This window comes from Mastigoproctus giganteus, chromosome 6, assembly GCF_048544385.1.
Source record: "Mastigoproctus giganteus isolate SK-2022 chromosome 6, ASM4854438v1, whole genome shotgun sequence".
Taxonomy (NCBI): Eukaryota; Metazoa; Arthropoda; class Arachnida; order Uropygi; family Thelyphonidae; genus Mastigoproctus; species Mastigoproctus giganteus.
The window spans coordinates 234334037-234360947 of NC_143580.1; the positions used below are offsets into that span (position 1 = coordinate 234334037).

Below are 26911 nucleotides of genomic sequence, written 5' to 3' on the forward strand. Positions count from 1 at the left end.
ATTTTATTTTTATTATTCATTTGTTTTTTTAATTTTTTTTATCTTTTCATTATTTTATATACCACACAACTGGCTTAAACACTGAAGTATGCTCACAGAATTATGTTCAGGGTCCTACTATAGGAACGGGAATAGTAACTCCAAACTACCCAAGCAAGATCTATTTGTGTCTTCTTCCGTATTCTTTATGCTTTCCTACCTTTCTATATATTTTTATTTCTTGTGAGCCGTTAGTTTATCAAATGCAATATTTGAGATGCTCCTTTTCTGCTGTAAACACTGTTCTTGTCTAAACAAAGTTTAGCGACTATTTAACACTACTTTGCAAGCTTGGTACTCCTTTCTATCCTGAGACACATTATTTCATGTGTTTAATACCTACCTCTATTATATATTTGAAATTTAATTTAATCTAATTTAGTTTCTAACTGATGACATGCAGGGTAGCCAGTGTAATTTAATTTTACTTTACATTATTTTAATTTTGATTACTTCCTTAACTTTTCGATTTCTTACACACAGGGTTGCTATCTTATACCATAAATACTTCAGAACAGATTTACGTTATACTTTTTATTACCCTCCACTGCAGTACAGACCTTCTCTACAATCGTATACCTACTTGACCTCGATAAGTTATCCTACTTCTTAAACTTTGTATTCTGCATCTGTCGGGTCAGCCATGAAATATTCGTACGCCATATGACTTAAATTTTAGCCCTCATCTTCAATACTGAATTTTCACCTGTACCACGTGCTCCATATATTTCATGTCAGAAACAGAAGCTGTACTTCTTGCCGTTTTTTCCTTTGATTTTGGCAGCTGGCCCAGAAGAAGGCACTGAAATCATAGGACACACAGCATTAAGTACTTCTAATTACTTATTATTATCATCTTTTCTTCTTTGTTCTCCATAATTACAGTTTCAGTTCCATTAGCACCTTGACATTATCTACCTACCTTTATACTCTCTACCTATGTATACATTATGGTCATTGGGCTCTTTCTGCTTAAATTTAGCAGCATCCCTGGTCCACCATTAATTAATATTTTATATTGTTAAATTCTTATAAAAAGTTAATGGTTAAATTTCAATTTCACAGACAGGTGGCTAGTCCCTCGTGAGTATATCCTGTTGAAAGGTTTCCCCTTCCTCATCAATTACATCCCCAAAATTTTTAGGATGACGTTGTTACATTGAGTGGCCACTACAATCACCAGATCCATTCCTTCTTGATTTCTATCTGTGGGGTGTAATGAAAGATCTTGTCTACAAGATGAAACCACAAACAATTCAGGACAAATTTGCCATTGCAATGGCAAATTTGTCCTGAATGGCAAAACTAACATTGCAATGTTCATGAGGGCTTGAAGGAGTGTTATAGCAAGGGCTGAAGATTGTATTGAACAAGGGGGGGGGAGGGCTTTTTGAACATTTTTTTTTGTTGGATATTAACATTCTGTTACATAAAGGAAATTGTTAAAATTTTATAAGAAAAACTATTCAAAATTTGCAAAATAAATAGAAATAAAAAAGGTGTTACTTCTGGACCACTATGTATATATTAAACCACTAAATAACTATCATTTTTGTGATATGACTGAATACCTGCATAAATTAATACTTGTTCTTAATACTCTCAACTGAAAATTGTCAGCTTAATGTTTGAAATTCATATATATTTTGATAATCAAATTGAGGAAAGACAGTTGTAGGATAGATGTGTGGAAGTTTGCCTTTAGCCAGCGGGAGGTTGATTGCTGGAACAAACTTCCATCTGTTGTTGTAGAAGTTGATAGCTTAAATAGATTCAAGGCACAACCAGACAAACATTTGGAGGGAGTGGATGGGTGAAATAAGAAGTTTTTTTTTTTTTTTTTTTGGCTGATGCTATATAAGCTTGCTTTCTTGCATCATGTGCCTTTACTAATGCAAAAACACGACAATGCCAATATTTCTAATGTGCTTATATCAAGAAAGATCAGAAGTTGGGATAATCTCCAACAGAAATATGTGATCCTATTTAGAAATCTGAGTGTCATTAAAGTTGAGTGTAGGAGCAGTACTCCTGAGAAATAAAACAGGGGTGGGTTTTAGAAATATTCAACTTAACTAAATATTCTTTGCTCCATTGAAGAATTACCTGGGGATTGGCATTAGCACATCTGCAGCTACTAAAGATTTGGTGTGCATACATGTGAAATGTCATCCAAGTGATATGTCATTATGTATAATATGTAGTCAACAAAGGTGCTATAAAAGTAAAAGCACATGAAATTAACAACTGATTGAAAAAATACTGTTCAATCAAAATGCTGCAAACTGATTGAATTCTGCAGTATATATTCATATTTTATATTTATGTTTCTAACTGGATAAGTACAGATATTATTAACTTTATTTCCTTAGATTGTTTTTATAACCAATGATATCCAATTGCAACTTGCTTTTATGGTTTCGTTTTTATATACACTTCAGTCGTGTTTTGTACAATTTTAATTTATATTTTTTATTGCAATTTTGTTTTATAAGGGTATTGAAAGAGAAAATTGAAAGTTATTAAGTTTTTAAGTTAAATTAAAGAAAAAGTCTATAAACAACACTTGTTTATAGACTTTTTCTTCTATTTTTTCTTTGTTTATGTTGAGGGATTAGTTTGACGTCATGGAATAAACTTTTGATATAATTTTGAGGTTTCTTCAGCTTTACAGCTCGGTCCAAAAGTAAGTGCTCATTATTAGCTATGAATTCAAGACATTGAAAAGTAAAACATATTTATTGTAAGTCGGGTATTAAAGGAATTGCTCCTCAATATTCCAAGAATATGGTCAGCAGTGAATAACCACCACCAGTTAAGGAACTGGTGGTGGATATTCAAGCACTGAAGTTGTTTCTGCAGGGCAAGGTTTCTCAAGCTGAAAGGTCTAATGGAATGTGCCATCATCAAAAAAACTATGGATGGGAATTCCAATCAATAGAAGAAGGTTGTTAACATACATGAAGAAAAGAATGAGAGAAATAACTGAGCCTTGAGGGAACTAGCATTAGTAGAAGTTAGAAGACAGAGAGCTATAAAGGATCACATGTAGTAAGCAGTCAATGAGAAAACTGGTGGCACAAATGCAAAATACAGATAGCAATCGATAAGGTGGAAGCTTGTTCAGAAGGCAATCAAAAGCTTGGGAAACGTCAGGAGCAACCACTTGAGTTCCACCAAAATGTTTCCACTAAAGAAGAAAATAACGAATACATTTGAAGAAAAGTGTGATTAAAGGTTACACATAGGGCAAAATAATAATGAGAAATGGAATAAAACATTTAAGTGAGAGAGGGAGAAGAGTAACTAAAAGTATATTAAAGGCACATTCTAATGAAGATGGTTTAAAAATAATTTAACTGGAATATTTATCCCCAAACACCACATCCCTGATACAGCTTATGGATGAGGAAATTATAAAAAATTTGAAGACCTATTATCACAGAAAGCTGGTTAATCACATCCTTGAAGCATGTTGGACAGACAACTTATGTGATAGAGACCCTTGAAGCAATTGAGGAAAATCTGCTGACATCATCTTCAAAATCAATAGAAATTAGTGCGAAAGTTTCAATTTATCACCAATAGCTGGTGAGGAATAAGCAGCAAAACAATCAGAATTGTTTTGCTAAATGTGGTTTCACGACTAATTGTAATTCAGACACAATGAGCTGTACAGAAAATGAAATGGCTTTGGAACTGAAAACACGTAAAATTTTTCAATAGAAGAATTTTTAAGGATTGACGATAAACTTCAATGCCACGATGAAAATGAAGATTATGAGGAAACGATTATTGAACAAATTGTGGCAAAACACTCAGAGACACCAGAAGACAAAGAAAATGATGATGATGATATACTTAAGCGAGTGACTAACCAGGAAATATATTGCGAATTAAGATGCTATTTCATGCAGGAAGGCAGCCCTTTTTCAGCATTAGATACATGCACTGACTTTGTTCAGTTGCAGTCCATAAAGAGAACATGTCAGGGTTACACTTGATGTGTACCCTGACATGTCTCAATTAACATAATTTTTTTCAAAGTAAGAATCCTTAAGTAATGTGTAACCTTTGCTCGACACAGACATTATGTACTATATTTTCATTTTACATATGTATATTATATGTACATATGTACATTTTGTTTGCTTTTAGCTTTAGTTATTTTTAAATATGTTTGTACCAATATAACTTAAATACAGTGTGCTTTCTTTAAATGCCACATTCCTTTTATTTTATTCATACCTTTTTGACTCCATTAGAGTGTGTTTTTCAGCTCATTAAAATTGTGTTTTTCAGCTCATTAAATTTCGCTTAATTGGGCCAAAGTGATCTAGTCCCGATGTGTCCCAATTAACCGGAATCCACTGTAGTACAGAATTAAAATTATTTTTATAAGTACATCCATGTAGCTCACCTCCATACATCACTAGCCTTGGAAAAGGTGGAAGACTTTATGACTTCAGGAGCCATCCAAGCATAGGTTCCTGCTGCTGACATGCGAGTAGTTTTATACACTTCACGTGCTAAGCCAAAATCAGTGATTTTTAGTGTCTTGTTGAACATATCATCATCCGAAAATTCTTCACTCAGCAAAACTTGAAAGTTAAATAAGAAAAACATTAGTTGTCATGAAATTGCTGACAATGGTTTCAGTATTTTACTACCTGAAAATGTACTAAGGAAATTAATGAATTCTAATCTACTATTATAGTCATCTATTAGATAATGATTTTAATAATTAACATTATTTTTAAATTGAATTTAATACTGTTATTAATGGCTCATCCATAGAAATAATTATTAAGAACTTCAACTAATTTACAGAAATAATCATTCATGAATACAGAACGTAAAATGTGTGTGTAGGTGCATGCATGTTACATGCATTTTGTTTCTGAAAAAAAAAAAAAAAATCCAGATATTCTATTTCATATTACTTACAGAAACCTTGTAATAAATATAATTTATTTTAACCTCAAATATGTGAATTTCTGATTACACTGGATGAAAAAAACTGACACAAATTATAAAACATCTAATATCAGAACAGTGCGAAATTTTTAGAAATCTTCAAGTACCGTGTTAATGGACTAGAAAGGAATAGCGAAAGCTTAAAAAGCGGTACTCACCTTGAAATTAATCTGCGATGGTTTACTTAGGAAGCGTGGTTAATGTTTAAGTTGAATTGTTGAATTGAAAATTAAAAGGGAGGGAAGTAGATAAAAGTTGACTGAGTTAAATAGGCGCAAGGAAATAGAAGTGTACACATCCAATCCTTGGTTGTCATCGAAATAAAGAGAAGAAGGAATGATTAAAAACTATGTAAGTGAATCCGATGAAGCCAATAGTCTTTACGAGGACTTTCGTTAGTTAGAGAACGTCTTCAGTTGGCAATGTGTGGGGAGAGAACGCGCGTGATATTTTAAGAATAAAAAATTATACTCTCGTGATGCGTTTTTTGACATGTGGGAACTTTAATCTCGAGAGGTTCCAAATTGGGGAAAGATTGAAGGGGAGTTTAGAATTTAGAATTTTGAGGTTAGAGTGGTGCTTGTACCATTCAATAACTAGGGCTTCATATTGGAGTATTCTGTAACTGGATTTTAGTTTAATGATTGAAATGGCAGAGTCGATGAGCGGGTTGTGGTTGTGAGTCTGGGCATGAGTTGTAAGTTCTGTGACAGATTGGTTGGACATGAGACTATGAAAATGGTAGTATGCACGGGTATTGGATGTTTTTGATGAGCCAAATTTAGTAGTGGTACTTCCGATATAACATGTGTTGCAGTTTGGTTGACAATTGATGAGGTATATAATATTATTAAGGTCGTTTGTAGGATATTTGTATGAGTCTTTATAGGTGCTGAAGAAGGATCCTAATTTGTTGTAGGTGGAAAAAACAAGGGAGATATCAGTGTTGTTAAATAGGCGTCGGAACTGTCCTGCTAGTTCATTGTGGTAAGGGAGGACTATGCGGATGTTTGTTTTATTTTTGTCTTTGGTTGGGGTGTTAGATTTAATTTTATTTTTAGCGTTAAGGATTGTATTTAAAATAAGTTGGTGGGGGTAACCTCTGGATATAAATTTGTCGGTGATATACTGTATTTCATTGTGAAGGTCAGTGGGTAAGGAACTGTACTTTAGTGCATTGTGAATTTGGTTATATAAAACTGCCTTTTTAGTGTTTAGAGGGTGATGAGAAGCAAAATGTAAGTATTTACCGGTGTTTGTATTTTTCCTGAAAATTTTCGTATTTAATTTTGTGCCTGTTATATAGATAGTAAGATTAAGGAAATTAATCTGATTATTTTGTCCAATTTCAAGGGTGAATTTAAGTCTATCGTGTACAGAGTTAAGTTTTATGAAGAGGTTATCAATAATGGATCTGTTGCCTATTACAAGAATGTCGTCGGCATAGCGCATGTATAGTTTTAGTTCAGGGGGAAAGGGGTGTAGAATTTGGCTTTCAATGGCGGCTAGGTAGATTTCAGATAATGGGGCTGAAATCCCTAGTCCCATTGGTAAGCCAAATATTTGTTGAAAGATTTTTTTGTTGAATCTAAAAAATCTTGCTTCTAATAGAAGGGTGGTGAGTTCAAGGATATGGTCTATAGAAAGGGAGGTACGTTTTGTTAAGGTATCGTCTGTTTCTAAGAATTTGCGTAGGGCTTGTAAAGTAAATGGGATATGGACATTCGTGTAAAGAGAAGTAACGTCATAGGAAGCTAGGATGTCTGTATCGGATATTGTGATATTATTAATTTTTTGAAAAGCTTGATTGGTGTTATTGATCTTGAATGTGGAAAATTTAGTAAGGGGGGTTATGATTTTAACCAGGAAGGAGGATAAATTAGCGAAAGCTGAATTGCTGTATGATACAATTGGTCTTAAAGGGTGGTCAGCTTTGTGTAACTTGATAATCCCAAACATGTGGGGGAGGATGTTATTGCGAATTCCAATTTGCTGTAGTGTGGAAAGGTTGATTTCCTTATTTTGCCTGAGTTTCCTGAGAATTATATCGAGTTTATTTTTGAGTCTTGTGATGTTATGGTTATTAACATTTATGTATGTGTTTGGGTCTGCTAAGATGGATTCTAATTTTTCGGTGTAGATGTCTTTATCTATTATAACGATCGTATCACCTTTATCAGCTTTTTGAATAATAACGTTAGAATTTTTACTGAGTTTGTGTAAATCCATAAGCTGTTGTTTTTTTATATTAGAGCAGGAAGAAAGTTTGGTATTAATAATACTATTTGTTTGGTGCATTAGGCGCCATTTATCGGGATGATGTTCGAGTTTGGACTGGAGTTCAACGATGCAGTCTTTTATAGGGTAATGTTGATTTTTGATGGCAAAATTAAAGCCATATTCCAGGCCAGAAAGTTCAGCGGGTGTAAAGGATTTGGAAGAGAGGTTAACAGTGGTGATTTTTGTGGGGGAACGAGTCGTAAGGGAATTCCATTTTTTATTATGTCTTTGTGTTATTTCTTGGTTGGTAGCATTAATACGTATATTGTTTTTGTTGGTGAACTCGATCCAGGCATGAGGGGTCATTTCTTTTTTAAGGTAAAATCTGAGTTGGTGTATACTATTTAAAAGGCTATATTTTTTGTTATATCTCTTCCTGATTTCTTCACGGATGATCATAATAGATGTGCGGTGTATGATATGGGGATATTTTTTGCAATTATTTTTAGGAAAAATGCGGGCAAATTTAGGGATGATATTGTGGTGGAGGCATTTTTGTAAAAAGGCAATGTGTAACTTATTGGAAAAATATTTGATGAGTATACTGGTTAGTTGAGTTTTTTTATGATTATTAGACATGTCTAAAGGCATCAGAGAGAATAAAGAATGTGAAAAAATTAAAATTGGAGGGGCGGTGCAGATAAGGTGTCGGTTATTACCGTTAAAAATATCTTATTAAATTTGACAATACGAAATTTTTAGAAATCTTCAAGTACCGTGTTAATGGACTAGAAAGGAATAGCGAAAGCTTAAAAAGCGTTATAATAGATAAAGACATCTACACCGAAAAATTAGAATCCATCTTAGCAGACCCAAACACATACATAAATGTTAATAACCATAACATCACAAGACTCAAAAATAAACTCGATATAATTCTCAGGAAACTCAGGCAAAATAAGGAAATCAACCTTTCCACACTACAGCAAATTGGAATTCGCAATAACATCCTCCCCCACATGTTTGGGATTATCAAGTTACACAAAGCTGACCACCCTTTAAGACCAATTGTATCATACAGCAATTCAGCTTCGCTAATTTATCCTCCCTTCCTGGTTAAAATCATAACCCCCTTACTAAATTTTCCACATTCAAGATCAATAACACCAATCAAGCTTTTCAAAAAATTAATAATATCACAATATCCGATACAGACATCCTAGCTTCCTATGACGTTACTTCTCTTTACACGAATGTCCATATCCCATTTACTTTACAAGCCCTACGCAAATTCTTAGAAACAGACGATACCTTAACAAAACGTACCTCCCTTTCTATAGACCATATCCTTGAACTCACCACCCTTCTATTAGAAGCAAGATTTTTTAGATTCAACAAAAAAATCTTTCAACAAATATTTGGCTTACCAATGGGACTAGGGATTTCAGCCCCATTATCTGAAATCTACCTAGCCGCCATTGAAAGCCAAATTCTACACCCCTTTCCCCCTGAACTAAAACTATACATGCGCTATGCCGACGACATTCTTGTAATAGGCAACAGATCCATTATTGATAACCTCTTCATAAAACTTAACTCTGTACACGATAGACTTAAATTCACCCTTGAAATTGGACAAAATAATCAGATTAATTTCCTTAATCTTACTATCTATATAACAGGCACAAAATTAAATACGAAAATTTTCAGGAAAAATACAAACACCGGTAAATACTTACATTTTGCTTCTCATCACCCTCTAAACACTAAAAAGGCAGTTTTATATAACCAAATTCACAATGCACTAAAGTACAGTTCCTTACCCACTGACCTTCACAATGAAATACAGTATATCACCGACAAATTTATATCCAGAGGTTACCCCCACCAACTTATTTTAAATACAATCCTTAACGCTAAAAATAAAATTAAATCTAACACCCCAACCAAAGACAAAAATAAAACAAACATCCGCATAGTCCTCCCTTACCACAATGAACTAGCAGGACAGTTCCGACGCCTATTTAACAACACTGATATCTCCCTTGTTTTTTCCACCTACAACAAATTAGGATCCTTCTTCAGCACCTATAAAGACTCATACAAATATCCTACAAACGACCTTAATAATATTATATACCTCATCAATTGTCAACCAAACTGCAACACATGTTATATCGGAAGTACCACTACTAAATTTGGCTCATCAAAAACATCCAATACCCGTGCATACTACCATTTTCATAGTCTCATGTCCAACCAATCTGTCACAGAACTTACAACTCATGCCCAGACTCACAACCACAACCCGCTCATCGACTCTGCCATTTCAATCATTAAACTAAAATCCAGTTACAGAATACTCCAATATGAAGCCCTAGTTATTGAATGGTACAAGCACCACTCTAACCTCAAAATTCTAAATTCTAAACTCCCCTTCAATCTTTCCCCAATTTGGAACCTCTCGAGATTAAAGTTCCCACATGTCAAAAAACGCATCACGAGAGTATAATTTTTTATTCTTAAAATATCACGCGCGTTCTCTCCCCACACATTGCCAACTGAAGACGTTCTCTAACTAACGAAAGTCCTCGTAAAGACTATTGGCTTCATCGGATTCACTTACATAGTTTTTAATCATTCCTTCTTCTCTTTATTTCGATGACAACCAAGGATTGGATGTGTACACTTCTATTTCCTTGCGCCTATTTAACTCAGTCAACTTTTATCTACTTCCCTCCCTTTTAATTTTCAATTCAACAATTCAACTTAAACATTAACCACGCTTCCTAAGTAAACCATCGCAGATTAATTTCAAGGTGAGTACCGCTTTTTAAGCTTTCGCTATTCCTTTCTAGTCCATTAACACGGTACTTGAAGATTTCTAAAAATTTCGTATTGTCAAATTTAATAAGATATTTTTAACGGTAATAACCGACACCTTATCTGCACCGCCCCTCCAATTTTAATTTTTTCACATTCTTTATTCTCTCTGATGCCTTTAGACATGTCTAATAATCATAAAAAAACTCAACTAACCAGTATACTCATCAAATATTTTTCCAATAAGTTACACATTGCCTTTTTACAAAAATGCCTCCACCACAATATCATCCCTAAATTTGCCCGCATTTTTCCTAAAAATAATTGCAAAAAATATCCCCATATCATACACCGCACATCTATTATGATCATCCGTGAAGAAATCAGGAAGAGATATAACAAAAAATATAGCCTTTTAAATAGTATACACCAACTCAGATTTTACCTTAAAAAAGAAATGACCCCTCATGCCTGGATCGAGTTCACCAACAAAAACAATATACGTATTAATGCTACCAACCAAGAAATAACACAAAGACATAATAAAAAATGGAATTCCCTTACGACTCGTTCCCCCACAAAAATCACCACTGTTAACCTCTCTTCCAAATCCTTTACACCCGCTGAACTTTCTGGCCTGGAATATGGCTTTAATTTTGCCATCAAAAATCAACATTACCCTATAAAAGACTGCATCGTTGAACTCCAGTCCAAACTCGAACATCATCCCGATAAATGGCGCCTAATGCACCAAACAAATAGTATTATTAATACCAAACTTTCTTCCTGCTCTAATATAAAAAAACAACAGCTTATGGATTTACACAAACTCAGTAAAAATTCTAACGTTATTATTCAAAAAGCTGATAAAGGTGATACGATCGTTATAATAGATAAAGACATCTACACCGAAAAATTAGAATCCATCTTAGCAGACCCAAACACATACATAAATGTTAATAACCATAACATCACAAGACTCAAAAATAAACTCGATATAATTCTCAGGAAACTCAGGCAAAATAAGGAAATCAACCTTTCCACACTACAGCAAATTGGAATTCGCAATAACATCCTCCCCCACATGTTTGGGATTATCAAGTTACACAAAGCTGACCACCCTTTAAGACCAATTGTATCATACAGCAATTCAGCTTTCGCTAATTTATCCTCCTTCCTGGTTAAAATCATAACCCCCCTTACTAAATTTTCCACATTCAAGATCAATAACACCAATCAAGCTTTTCAAAAAATTAATAATATCACAATATCCGATACAGACATCCTAGCTTCCTATGACGTTACTTCTCTTTACACGAATGTCCATATCCCATTTACTTTACAAGCCCTACGCAAATTCTTAGAAACAGACGATACCTTAACAAAACGTACCTCCCTTTCTATAGACCATATCCTTGAACTCACCACCCTTCTATTAGAAGCAAGATTTTTTAGATTCAACAAAAAAATCTTTCAACAAATATTTGGCTTACCAATGGGACTAGGGATTTCAGCCCCATTATCTGAAATCTACCTAGCCGCCATTGAAAGCCAAATTCTACACCCCTTTCCCCCTGAACTAAAACTATACATGCGCTATGCCGACGACATTCTTGTAATAGGCAACAGATCCATTATTGATAACCTCTTCATAAAACTTAACTCTGTACACGATAGACTTAAATTCACCCTTGAAATTGGACAAAATAATCAGATTAATTTCCTTAATCTTACTATCTATATAACAGGCACAAAATTAAATACGAAAATTTTCAGGAAAAATACAAACACCGGTAAATACTTACATTTTGCTTCTCATCACCCTCTAAACACTAAAAAGGCAGTTTTATATAACCAAATTCACAATGCACTAAAGTACAGTTCCTTACCCACTGACCTTCACAATGAAATACAGTATATCACCGACAAATTTATATCCAGAGGTTACCCCCACCAACTTATTTTAAATACAATCCTTAACGCTAAAAATAAAATTAAATCTAACACCCCAACCAAAGACAAAAATAAAACAAACATCCGCATAGTCCTCCCTTACCACAATGAACTAGCAGGACAGTTCCGACGCCTATTTAACAACACTGATATCTCCCTTGTTTTTTCCACCTACAACAAATTAGGATCCTTCTTCAGCACCTATAAAGACTCATACAAATATCCTACAAACGACCTTAATAATATTATATACCTCATCAATTGTCAACCAAACTGCAACACATGTTATATCGGAAGTACCACTACTAAATTTGGCTCATCAAAAACATCCAATACCCGTGCATACTACCATTTTCATAGTCTCATGTCCAACCAATCTGTCACAGAACTTACAACTCATGCCCAGACTCACAACCACAACCCGCTCATCGACTCTGCCATTTCAATCATTAAACTAAAATCCAGTTACAGAATACTCCAATATGAAGCCCTAGTTATTGAATGGTACAAGCACCACTCTAACCTCAAAATTCTAAATTCTAAACTCCCCTTCAATCTTTCCCCAATTTGGAACCTCTCGAGATTAAAGTTCCCACATGTCAAAAAACGCATCACGAGAGTATAATTTTTTATTCTTAAAATATCACGCGCGTTCTCTCCCCACACATTGCCAACTGAAGACGTTCTCTAACTAACGAAAGTCCTCGTAAAGACTATTGGCTTCATCGGATTCACTTACATAGTTTTTAATCATTCCTTCTTCTCTTTATTTCGATGACAACCAAGGATTGGATGTGTACACTTCTATTTCCTTGCGCCTATTTAACTCAGTCAACTTTTATCTACTTCCCTCCCTTTTAATTTTCAATTCAACAATTCAACTTAAACATTAACCACGCTTCCTAAGTAAACCATCGCAGATTAATTTCAAGGTGAGTACCGCTTTTTAAGCTTTCGCTATTCCTTTCTATATCAGAACAGTTTAAATATTTGCATTAACCATATAATATAAAAAAGCTATAGCCTTTTGCAGCACCAACAAAAAAAAAAAAAAATAAATAAATAAAAAAAAATAAATCCCAATCCAGACAACCTCTTCCTCTGTAATTCTAATTTATGCTCCTCATTCTGGAATCCGTGAAAATTTTAACAGTGAAAATTTTGCCTTCATTAATTTTACTATTCCCTCTCAGATCCTGACAGACTTCAATCAGGTTCCCTACAATGTGCCTGGTTGCCAAACTTGGTAACAATCAAAATATTTTCTTCATTATGGGGAATAAAAACATGGTTAAATTATTTCGGATTAAATTTTAAAAACATTTTTTTTTTTTAAATCACAAAAAATACAGCAAAATAACTAATGTTGTTGATAGAGTTACAGGTAAGGCAGGGTGCTATTTTGCTCATAGGAACTCCTATATCAAAAATAAAATAAATAAATAAATAAAAAAAATAAACATACAAAATCTAAACAACAAAGCAACATTCACCCATAGAGGAGCGACCACAACTCACTCACCAAAAGCGACACACATTCGTGCCCCAAAAAATGAGTGTTACCAAAATAAAATACTACTAAACGAAAACCACAAGCATTATCTTTTTGAAGGACACCAGTGCTTATGAACTCTGAAAAAAAGTTGTATTTCAATCATTGATTGCTCCTTCGCAAACTATTAGTTTTTTTTTTTTTTTTTTTTTGTTAGTTGTTGGCACATTGGCTTCTGTGGCCATAATGCACGTCCCAAAGTTTTTGCATTTATTCTGATCCAAGCTCGAGTTGGGATTTGAACCCACGACCTTTGGGTTGCCAGGCAGGCACTTTACCCACCCGGCTAGCCCAGCCGGCGCAAACTATTAGTGGATATCTCAATATGCGTCAGGAATTAAGACAAAGTGGAAGAGAAATTGTTGAAGTTAAACATAAAAGACATGGAGAAGTAGCAGTAACAATAATGGAAAATGATGCAAGAAAGAAAGCTTATATAGCATTAGACAAAAAAAAAAAAAAAAAAAAAAATCGGTTCGCCCATCAGTGCCCCCAAGAATTTGTCTAGTTCTCACTTGAATTCATTCAACCAATCCACTTCCACACATCTAACCTACAACAGTTCTTCCTCAGCACTTGAATTCATGTCCCCTCATGTGTGTAGTCTCAGTAAGTGGAAGAATACAATTAACATTCAGTTATTCAATCCATCCAAAGGCTTTAAACACCTGAATTAGATCAAATCGAAGGTGTGTGGTCTCGAGACATTACAATTTTCAGAACTGAAGCCTTTCTAGGTAAGAGCACCCTTTCTTCCTTTCAGCAATCTGGTTAACCTTCTCTGCACCCATTCCAGCAGATCTACATCCTTTCTAATGTGAGGCCTCCAGACCTGTATACAGTACTCAAGATGCGGCCGAAACATAGCCTTATACAAAGGGATAATCACCTCCTTATCCCTGCTAGCAAAGTTTCTGCATATCATTGACAAAACAGCATGAGCTGTCCAGGCAGTATGTCTGTACTGCTCAGAGAATTTCATGTCTGACTGCATAATTACCCCTTCTTTTTCATTCCCCACTACATTGAGTGTAGTAATACATAGTTAATAAGCTGCACTAGTTACCAATGTGCAGTACCTTGCATTTATAAATGTTAAAATTCAACTGCCGTTTCTCAGCCCATCAACCCAATTTCCCTAGATCTTGTTGTAACAGCTCACCCTGCTGACTGTTTGTAACCACCTGGACAAATTTTGCATCCTCTGTAAAATTAGACATTAAGCCTGATATACCTTCATCAGTATCACTGATAAATATAAAAAACAAAATGAATTCAAAACCAAATCCTGGGGGAAACCTGCTAATAATAGTCCACAAAAAACAGTGCCCACTGATAACTGCTCTCTCTGTCTTTTTCTGCTTAACCATCCCTTTACCCTTTGCTCAATGCGGATGGGATTCTTCCTCTTGCTCAGAATAATCGTCTGAGAGGGCATAAATTCAAATTGAGGAAAGACGGTTGTAGGATAGATGTGCGGAAGTTTGCCTTTAGCCAGCAGGTGGTTGATTGCTTAAATAGATTCAAGGCAGAACTTGACAAACATTTGGAGCGAGTGGATGGGTGAAATAAGGTTTTTTTTTTTTTTTTTTTTTTTTTTGGCTGATGCTATATAAGCTTGCTTTCTTGCATCATGTGCCAATGCTAATGACCATAGCAGTAACTTACCCTTAATGCCATATTGTTCCAGCTTGTACAGCAGTCTTATCTGCAACAGTATCAAAAGCCTTCCTGAAATCTAAGTATGCATATGATGTCAAAATTATTTTTTTGCACCCCGTTCCTTGGTCACTGCATCATAGTAACTTATCAGATAGTAATAGAGGCATGTGATGCAAGAAAGCAAGTGTATGAGCTTAGGTAGAATAAGTCGAAAAAAAAAAAAAAAAATTCACACAACCATTGCCTCTAAATGTTTGTACAGTTCCTCCTTGAATTTATTTAAGCTATCAACTTCCATAATGACAAATGGAAGTTTGTTCCAGCAATTAACCACCCGCTGGCTAAAGGCAAATTTCCACACATCTATTCTACAACTGTCTTTCCTCAATTTGAATTTATGCCCCTCCTTAGGTTCGTAATCTGAGCAAGTGAAAGAATCCCATCAGAATTCAGCGTGCTCAACCCATTCAAAGCATTATACACCTCAATCAGATCGCCTTGCAGGCACCTAATCTCCAGCTGCTGCAATTTGCAGAACTTAAACCTCTCTTGGTAAGAGGATCCCTTCATTCCCCTCACCCATCGTGTTGCCCTTCTATGTACACTTTCAAGCAAATCTACATCTTTCCCTAAATGAGGCCTCCAGACCTGTGCACAGTACTCAAGGAATGGCCTAACCATTGCCTTATATAAAGGGATAATCACCTCCTTTTCTGTGCTAGCAAAATTCCTGTATATCACTGACAAAGCCCCCTTCCTCTGCATACATGAAGAATGATCACTGCAGATAATCAGATATCTACCCTTGCAGCCTGTCTGCACTGCTCAGAAAACTTCATATCTGACTGCATAATTACTCCCAGTTCTTTTTAATTTTCTAACACCCTAAGTGTAGTACCACACAGTTGGTATGTTCCTCTGGGGTTACTTCTACCCATATGCAGTACTTTGCATTTGTCAATGTTAAACTTCAGTTGTCACTTAGCCAATTTGCCCAAATTTTCTAGATCCTGATGCAGTAGCACACTGCCATTACTATCATTAACAACCCTGCCAACCTTTGTATCATCTGCAAACTTTGACACTAAGCCTGAACCTTCATCAATATCACTGATAAATATACAAAACAACAGAGGACCCAATACCGAACCCAGTGGGACTCCACTAATAACATTAGTCCACGAAGAGAAGCACCCATTAATTACCACCCTCTGTCTTCTCCCACTCAACCATCCTTTTATCCATTGTAGCAAATTACCCTTAATACCATTCTGCTCCAATCTGTACATCCATGCACAACAGTGTCAAAAGCTTTCCTGAAATCCAAGTATATTGGTTAGGCAAGACCACTCCTTGAAAAATCCATGCTGGGATTGCAGTATAATTGTGTGCCTGTCCAAATGGTCTTGCATTACTTCTTCTCCATTAATTTCCTTGGAACAGATGTTAAGCTAATAGGTCTGTAATTACTTAGGTCGCCTTTTGATCCCCCTTTATGAAATAGGGATATACTTGCACTTCCCGAGTTCATAGGGACCTCTCCTGAATCCAAGGATGCTCTTATAATTATGGCTAAGGGTTTGATTACCTCTTTTGCCGCCTCTAATATAATTGGATAGATTCCATCTGCCCCAGGCGCCTTTTTTTATATCCATCCTCAACAATTTCTCCTCCACTTTCCTTTCAGTTATCACGAAGTCATTTAGCTCCTTGTTGGAGTTTGGCAGACTTCTGGCAACACTTCTCTAAAGAATTCCCCATGTGTGAATGTAGATGCAAAATATCTATTGAATTTGTCTGCAACCTGAGCACAGTCATCAACAATAAACCTATAGACATCAAATGGCTCAATGAAATTCACCCCCTTCCTTCTACTGTTTTATAAGAATAGAAACCTTTGCTCTTTACATTCTTTTCGAGAGACTTCTTATAATCTGCCTTAGCTTGCTTAACTTCCTTTGTGACTTGATTATAGACTAATTTATATCTACCATAGGCTTCTGTATCACCAGATAATTTATATGCATTCCCTGCACTTTTCATCTCTGTCGCGTGTGTCAATAGTCCATCTGGCCATCTACGCCTTGAACAGTATTTCTTTGTTGGTATGAAAAGTCTATCAGCTTGTTTTTTTATTTCCCTGAATACTTGCCATTTACAATTTGCTGTTGGTAACATTATCAGCTGGTCCCATCACACACACAATTAAAAAAACTGTTTGAAACCTCTGTAGTCACCCTTAGGAAAGAAAAGGCCTTCCCTTTACCCTTGACAGTAGGCGTGTGTCTTTAATTAAATTCCAGTGTTACACTATGATCACTGCCACCAAGTGATTCTTTCACCTGCAAATGTTTAATACATGAAGAATCATCACTGCAGATAATCAGATCAAGAGTATTGTTGCCTCTCTAACATGCTACTGTAGAAAACAGTCATCCAATTAATTCAAAAGTCTTGCTAGTTAGGGACTGATCAACCGACAACTTCCAGTCAAAATCTGGAAAGTTAAACTCCCTCGTTATGAAACATTTTGATTTGCTTTCCCACTATATTTCATCTACCGGTGTGATGAGTATGTGGATACCTGCTTCGCATACTCATAACAATCATTAGGCCTATAACACACTCCAAATCTCAATTTTGTTTTCCCAGAGATTGTCATACTGAACTGACTCAACATTGCACTCACCACCCAAAGTCAACTTGATGCACTGCCTTCTATTTAAAATATTTCTTAACTAAGAGCATAACACCCTCCACCTCTCCTGTCCTGTCTATCCTTCCTGTATACATTATACTCCCCATATTCAAATTCATCATCATTTATGTCTCACAGACATGACGTTTCTCCTATTTCTACAATGTCTACATTGGATGACTTAATCAGTACTTCAAATTCATCAAATTTATTTACAATGTTCCTAGCATTAGTATACATGCACATAATTTGAAAGTGCCTAAAATTCTGGCCAGACACGACAGGAGGGAATATATAATGAGAGCCTTGTCATCAATTCGGCCGTGGAGAAATTGTGCAAGGCTCACAGGGTAGAATTTTTTTCAGCGTGGTATGTGCTTGCTAAGAGGAGAGACTGCTTCTACAGGGATGGTATACACTTAAATAGAAAGGGTACAAGAATATTTGCTGATACTATCAAGGCAGTGTTAAGCTGGTTGGAAAACTGCTAGCTTGGAGGATTCACAGACTAAAAGATTAACAGTAGCCGCAAGCAGAGATGAAAGTGATTCTTGCACTGCTTCTATTGTAATGACCAGCAGACTAGAGAACAAATTGCTGGGGATTTCAACTGCTGCTGGGAGTCATCATGAAACAAGTAAATACATGGGCTGTGTTAGGGTAACTGAGAATAAGAACAGCTGCATGCATACTTGCACGTACTCCAATGCTAGAAGTATAGTAAATAAATTTGATGAATTTGAAGTGATGATCAAGGCATCAAAGGCAGATATTGTTGGAATATTAAAGACATGGTGCCACACAGATATAAGGAATACAGAATTGGAATTTGGGGAATACAATATGTACAGAAAGGATAGACAGGGTAGGAATGGAGGAGGGGGTTATGCTGTTAGTTAAGAAACACATAAAATGTAAGGAAGAGCATCCTGTTGACATAGGTGTACAGAGCAATGTTGAGTTTGTTTGGTGTGACAAACACTGGGAAAGGGGAAAATGAGAGTAGGAGTGTGTTATAGGCCTAATGACTCTGATGAGTACAAAGAACAGTTGTGCAGAGAAATACAGTGAGGCAGTAAATCAAAATGTCTTGTAATGGGGGATTTTAGCTTTCCAGATATTCACTGGAACTCGTGGATTGGTCACTGGCACGCTAGCAAGACTTTTGTGGATTTATTGGTGCACTGTTTTTTTCAGCAACATGTTCTAGGGGAAGCCAGAGTGAGTAATACTCATGATCTGATTACCAGCAGTTATTATTCATGCATTAAGAATTTGCAGATAAAGGAACCACTAGGTGACAGTTATCACAGTGTACTGATGTGGGATTTCCTTAAAAATGGAACTACATCAATGGTAAAGGGAAGGGTTTTTGCTTTCGTAAAGATGACTACAGTTTTTAAATTCTATACAGTGGGATCAACTGATGATGTTAGCAATGGCGAATTCTAAATGGGAAGCCTTCAGGTACTTAATCTTGTAGGCTACTAGGCATTTCATACCAACTAAGAAATACTTTTCAAAGTTCGGGTATAAATGGATGTCAGATAAATTAATGAGGCTCGTGGCAGAAAAGAAAAATGCACGGGACGCATATAAATTATCAGGTGACACAGAAGCCTATGGCATATATAAGCTAGTTTGTAATCAAGTTGCAAAGGAGGTTAGGCAGGCAAAGGCAGATTATGAGAAATCTTTAGCAAAGGATGTAAAGAAAACCAGCAAAGAGTTCTTTTCTTAGGCAGACTCTAGAAGGAAGGGGATGAATCAGATTGGTGCACTTAACATATAGTTCAACTAATCGTGCTCCAGCAGCTGATAAACTGAATGAGTATTTTCAATCAACATTCACACATGAGGAGTTATTCAAGGAGGGGAATGCCAGAAGCTTATCAAACTCTAACAGCGAGCTAAGTGATTTCGTAATAACTGAGAGCAAAGTGGAGGTGAAATTGTTGAAGTTAAATTTAAAAAAGGCACCTGGGTTGGATGGAATCTATCCGGTTATATTGAAGAAGGCAGCAAGGGAAGTTGGCAAACCATTAGCCCTAATTATGTGAGCATCCTTAGGGAAGGTCCCCATGGACTGGTGATGTGCAATTGTATCCCCACAATTCACAAAGAGTGTTCAAAGGATGTCGCAAATAATTATAGACATGTTAGTTTACCTTCTGTTCCGGGCAAAATAATTGAGTCACTGGTTAAAGAGGTGATACAGGATCACTGAGACAAGACTGCAGTAATAGTACAGACACAGCACTGGTTTGTTAAAGGGAAGTCTTGTCTGATCAGTTTGATTGGATACTACAATGTGATCGCAAAGGAACTGGACGCAAAAAATAATTTTGATATCATACACTTGGATTTCGGAAAAAAAAAAAAAAGCTTTTGATACTGTTGCACATGGAAGACTGTTATACAAATTGGAGCGGTATGGCATTAAGGGCAAGTTGCTGCAATGGATGGTAGAGTGGGAGAATGCAGAAAGTGGTAATAAATGGACACTGCTCATTGTGTTCAATGCAATTCATTGTTGTTTTGTGTATTCATCACTGATATTGATGAAGGTATATCAGGCTTAATGTCCAAGTTTGCAGATGATACAAAGGTTGGCATAGTTGTTAATGAAAGTAAAACAGTATGCTACTATAACAGGATCTAGATAAGTTTGGCAAATGGGCTGAGAAGTGGCAACTTAAGTTTAACATTGACATATGCAAAGTACTGAATATGGGTAGCGGTAATCCAAAAGAAAAGTACCAACAGTGTGGTACTACACTCAGGGAAGTGGAGAATGAAAAATACCTGGGGGATAATAGTGCAGTCAGATAAGAAGTTCGCTGAGACAGACTATCAGAGCAGGTCATCGAGTCTTGTCAATGATATATAGGAATTTTGCTAGCAGAGACAAGGAGGTGATTATCCCCTTGTAGAAGGCAATGATCAGACAACACCTTGAGTACTATGTACAGGTCCGGAGGCCTCATTTCAGGAATGATGCAGAGTTGCTATAACACACACAAAGAATGGCAACAACAATGGTGAGGGGAACAAAGGGGTGCTCTTATCAAAAAAGGCTTAAGTTCTGCAAATTGCAGTGCCTGGAAACTAAGCAGCCACAAGGTGATGTGAGAGAGGTGTATAAGGCCTTGAACGGGTTAAGCAAGCTAAATGCTGATGGGATTCATCCTATTGCCGAGATTATGAACTTGATGGGGCATAAACTCAAAGTGAGGAAAGACAGTTGTAGAATAGATGTGTGGAAATTTGCCTTTAGCCAGTAGGTGGTTGATTGGTGGAACAGACTTCCATCTTTTATTGTGGAAGTTAATAGACTAACTAAATTCCCCAATTCAGCGTTGTTATGGACCTATTGGGATTTTTCTTATTTATTGATTTGAAATTATTGTTTTTCTAAAACTTTTGATTTAAATTTAGCAGTATAACATTATTTTGTGATTTTCTGATTACTCTGGTGTATTTATTCTTTACTCGGCCTTGTAATTGCATAAAAGTATCGGTAAAGGTTTCCACTTGTTTCAACTCCGCTACCGTTCGTAATTTTCCCGCCTTTGTGATACGATAGTTATATACCGTACTAGATAGCGTTAGTTGAACTTCGTTAGCAGTTAAATTGTACGTTTAAATAAATACATATAACGACTTAGATTACAAACGTAATATAATTAATTATATCTAACATAATTAATAACATAACATAATTAATTAATAAATTAATAGAATCATGACTCAGACCAGAGCAGCAAAGCAAAAGGCTCAAGCTAATGGAAGTGCTGTGGCTCAGAGCAGAACTGAGGGGGGGCAGTTGTCCTCTGACTCACAGCCTTATAAAATGCACTGTTTGCTTGATGTTTGCAGAGCAATCGGGTACGGGACATGATACTGCCAAGGGGGATGTCTTTGTGTGTGCGCGATGCAAGGAGTGTATCGATATCAGGCAACAACTCGGCGTTCTTGTGGGCCTATATGAGAGCTTGAAGGACAGGGTGGATGCCCTCGAAGAAACTAAATTGAGGGGCCCATCAAGCTCTCAGCTGCCCACATCAATGCCAGAGCTTGCACTTGGGCATCGCTTGACACAGAGACAACCCCCAAGGCAGAATGCGCTGGTCCCGAAGGAACTAGTAGTTGTTGGTGACTCTATTGTCAGGGAAACGGGGAACATGCTTTGTAAAAAAGACAGGTGGAACAGGACCAGGGTATGTCTGCCAGGGGCAAAGGTTGATGACGTTGTAGAGCGAATATCATCTTTTAAGGGCACAAAAGGTGATATAGTTGTACACGTTGGCACTAATAATATTAAGAGTAGGAGACCGGCAGAATTACTTAACAAGTACAGGTCACTGTTGAACAAAAGCCGAGAATTAGCGTTGAATTTGAAAGTGCCTGCAATTCTGCCCAGACACGATAGGAGGAAGTATATGATGAGAGCCTTGTCGATCAATTCGGCCCTGGAAAGATTGTGCAAGGCTCAAGGGGTAGAATTTTTTTCAGCCTGGACTGTACTTGTTAACAGGAGAGATTGCTTCTACAGGGATGGGATACACTTAAATAGAAAGGGTGCAAGAATATTGGCTGATGCTATCGAGGCAGTGTTAGGTGGGTCGGAAAACTTCTAGCTTGGGGGGGAGACAAAGACCAATAGATTGACAGTAGCCACTGGCAGAGGTGAAAGAGATTCTTGCACTGCTTCTATTAGAATGAGCAGAAGCCTGAAAAACAAGATGCATGGTATTTCAGAGACTGCTGGGAGCCATTGCGGTACAAGTAAACACATGGGTTGTGTTAGGGTAGCTAAGAATAGAAACAGGTGCAGGTATACTTGCGTGTACACCAATGCTAGGAGTTTAGTAAATAAATTAGATGAATTTGAGGTATTGCTCAAAACATCAAAGGCAGATATTGTTGGGATATCAGAGACGTGGTGTCACACAGATATAAGGGATGCAGAACAGCAATTTGGGGAGTACAACGTCTACAGAAAGGATAGACAGGACAGGAAGGGAGGAGGGGTTATGCTATTAGTTAAGAAACACATAAAAACCAAGGAAGTGAAGCCAGTCGACATCGCTGGACAGTGCAGTGTTGAGTCAGTTTGGTGTGACATAAGCATTGGGAGATCAAAATTGAGAGTAGGAGTGTGCTATAGGCCTAATGACTCTGATGAGTATAATAAGGAACTGTACAGGGAAATAGAGTGGGCCAGTAAATCAGAGAGTCTTATAATGGGAGATTTTAATTTCCCAGATATTGACTGGAATTTGGGGGCTGGTTACTCACACACTAGCAGGGCTTTTGTGGATTTATTGGATGATTGTTTTCTACATCAGCATGTTCAGGAGGCAACTAGAGGGAGTAATACTCTTGATTTGATTATCAGCAGTGATTCTTCATGCATTAAGCATCTGCAGATAAATGAACCACTAGGTGGCAGTGATCACAGTGTGCTAAAGTGGGATTTACTCAAAGAGGTAACTACCATTAGGGGTAAAGGGAAGGGTTATTGCTTTCATAAAGGCGACTACGATGGACTGAGACAGTATTTAAATTCTATACAGTGGGACCAACTGATGATGTTACCAACAGCAAATTCAAAATGGGAAGCATTCAAAGAACTTATCTTGGAAGCTACTAGGCTTTACATACCAACTAAGAAATATTGTTCAAGGTTTAGGCCAAAATGGATGTCAGATGAACTAATGAGGCATATGGCAGAGAAGAAAAATGCATGGGATACTTACAAATTAACACGACACAGAAGCCTATAATAGATACAAGTTGATATGCAACCAAGTTACAAAGGAGGTTAGGCAGGCGAAGGCAGATTACGAGAAATCTTTGGCAAGGGAAGCAAAGAAAAACAGCAAAGAGTTCTTTACTTATGTAAACTCTAGAAGGAAGGGGATGAATCAGATTGGTCCACTTGATATTGATGGGTTGATGATCCTGCTCAGGTAGCTAACAAACTAAATGAATATTTTGCATCAACATTCACACATGAGGAGTTATTCAGCAAGGGGAATGCCAGAGGTGTATTCAACTCTAGCAGTAAGCTACAGAATCTTGAAATAACTGCGAATAAAGTGGAGGCGAAACTGTTGAAGATAAACACAAGAAAGGCACCCGGGGTGGATGGGATCTATCCAGTTATATTAAAGGAGGCAGCAAAGGAAGTAAGCAAACCCTTAGCCATAATTATGAGAGCTTCCTTGGACTCAGGGGAGGTACCCATAGACTGGAAATGTGCAAATGTGACCCCAATTCACAAAGGAGGATCAAAGGCTGACACAAGTAATTATAGACCTGTGAGCTTAACTTCTGTTCCAGGAAAATTAATGGAGGCACTGGTTAAAGAAGCACTGCAGGATCATTTAGACAAGACTTCAGTTATAGCTCAGACACAGCATGGTTTTGTTAAGGGGAAGTCTTGCCTGACCAACTTGATTGGATACTATGATGCAGTCACAAAAGAACTGGATGCAGGGAATAACTTTGATATTATATACTTGGATCTTAGAAAGGCTTTTGATACTGTTGCACATGGAAGACTGCTACACAAATTGGAGCAGTGTGACATTGGAGGCAAAATGCTGCTATGGATAAAGGGGTGGTTGAGGGGGAGAAGACAGAGAGTGGTAATTAATGGACACTGCTCATTGTGGACTAATGTTATTAGTGGAGTCCCTCAGGGCTCACTGTTGGGTCCATTATTGTTTTCTGTATTTGTAAATGATACTGATGATGGTATATCAAGCTTAATGTCCAAGTTTGCAGATGATACAAAGGTTGGCAGGGTTGTCAAGGACACTACTGACACTATGCTGCTGCAACAGTATCTGGAAAGGTTGAGCAGATGGGCTGAGAGGTGGCAAATGAAGTTTAACATTGACAAATGTAAAGTACTACACATGGGAAACAGCAACCCCAGAGCAACGTATCAACTCTGTGGTACTACACTGACAGTGGTAGAGAATGAAAGGGACTTGGGGGTGGTTGTGCAGGCAGATATGAAGTTCTCTGAGCAGTGCAGACGGGCTGCAAGAGTTGCTCATGGAGTATTGTCAATGATATACAGGAATTTTTCCAGCAGGGATAAGGAGGTGATTATTCCTTTGTATAAAGCAATGGTCAGGCCACACCTAGAGTACTGTATACAGGTCTGGAGGCCTCATTTCAAGAAGGATGTAGAGCTGCTGGAAAGAGTACAGAGAAGGGCAACAAGATTAGTGAATGGAACAAAGGGGTGCTCTTACGAAGAAAGGCTTAAGTTTTGCAAATTACAGTGTCTGGAGACTAGGCACCAGCGAGGTGATCTGATAGAGGTGTATAAAGCCCTGAATGGTTTAAGCATGCTCAATGCTGATGGGATTCTTCCTCTAGCTCAGAAAAATCACCTGAGAGGGCATAAATTCAAATTGAGGAAAGACAGATGTAGGATAGACGTGCGGCAATTTGCCTTTAACCAGCGGGTGGTTGGTTGGTGGAACAGACTCCCATCCCTTGTGGTGGAGGTTGATAGCCTAAATAAGTTTAAGGCTCAGCTGGACAGGTATTTTGAACGAACAGAGGGGTGAAGTGGAAGTGGGTTTTTTTTTTTTTTTTTTTTTGGCTGATGCTGCATAAGCTTGCTTTCTTGCATCAAATGCCTCTACTAATGCTAATGCTAATTATACTCCTACAGTAGTAATTAGATTACAGACTGATGTAATGTTTAATCTACAATTGATGGCATTAATCTGATCTGATATATATTTTACATCTATTCTTATATTTTATAACAGATTTTATATATATAAATAGCATTAGCATTAGCAGAGGCATATGATGCAAGAAAGCAAGCTTATTCAGCATCAGCCAAAAAAAAAAAAAACCACTCCCATTTCACCCCTCCGTTCGTTCGAAATACCTGTCCAGTTGAGCTTTAAATTTGTTTAGGCTATCAACTTCAACAACAAGTGATGGAAGTCGGTTCCACCAACCAACCACCCGCTGGCCAAAGGCAAATTTCCGCACATCTATCCGACATCCGTCCTTCCTCAATTTGAATTTATGCCCTCTGAGGTGATTATTCTGAGAAAGATGAAGAATCCCATTGGCATTGAGCATGCTCAAACCATTCAAAGCCTTATACACCTCTATCAGATCACCTCGCCGGTGCCTAGTCTCCAGACTCTGTAATTTGCAAAACTTAAGCCTTTCTTCGTAAGAGCAACCCTTTGTTCCATTTACTAATCTTGTTGCCCTTCTCTGTACCCGTTCCAGCAGCTCTACATCCTTCTTGAAATGAGGCCTCCAGACCTGTGTACAGTACTCAAGATGTGGCCTTACCATTGCCTTATACAAGGGAATAATCACCTCCTTATCCCTGCTAGAAAAATTCCTGTATATCATTGACAAGACACCATGAGCTACTCTTGCAGCTCGTCTGCACTGCTCAGAGAACTTCATATCTGCCTGCACAATTACCCCCAGGTCCTTTTCATTCTCCACCACTGTCAGTGTAGTACCGCAGAGTTGATACGTTGCTCTGGGGTTACTGTTTCCCATATGCAGCACTTTACATTTGTCGATGTTAAACCTCATTTGCCACCTCTCAGCCCATCTGTTCAACCTTTCCAGATCCTGTTGCAGCAGCATAGTGTCAGTAGTGTCCTTGACAACCCTGCCAACCTTTGTATCATCTGCAAACTTGGACATAAACTTGATATCCCATCATCAATATCATTCATAAACACCGAAAACAACAACGGACCCAACACTGAACCTTGAGGAACTCCACTAATAACATTAGTCCACGTTGAGCAGTGTCCATTGATTACCACTCTCTGTCTTCTGCCACTCAACCATCCCCTTATCCATAGCAGCAATTTGCCTCCAATGCCACACTGCTCCAATTTGTGCAGCAGTCTTCCATGTGCAACAGTATCAAAAGCCTTTCTAAGATCCAAATATATAATATCAAAGTT

The 26911-nt window shown here is 37.1% G+C and overlaps 1 protein-coding gene across 1 annotated transcript in view; it reads right to left on the bottom strand.

The window, feature by feature from the left end:
* LOC150085097 (mitogen-activated protein kinase kinase kinase 10-like) overlaps positions 1-26911 on the bottom strand; it is a 275293-nt gene that overhangs the window by 168667 nt on the left and 79715 nt on the right. Inside the window, exon 2 of the mRNA XM_090376779.1 lies at positions 4460-4640. Within this exon, the coding sequence (XP_090232905.1) occupies positions 4460-4640 (181 nt within the window). The remainder of the gene's footprint in view (positions 1-4459; positions 4641-26911) is intronic.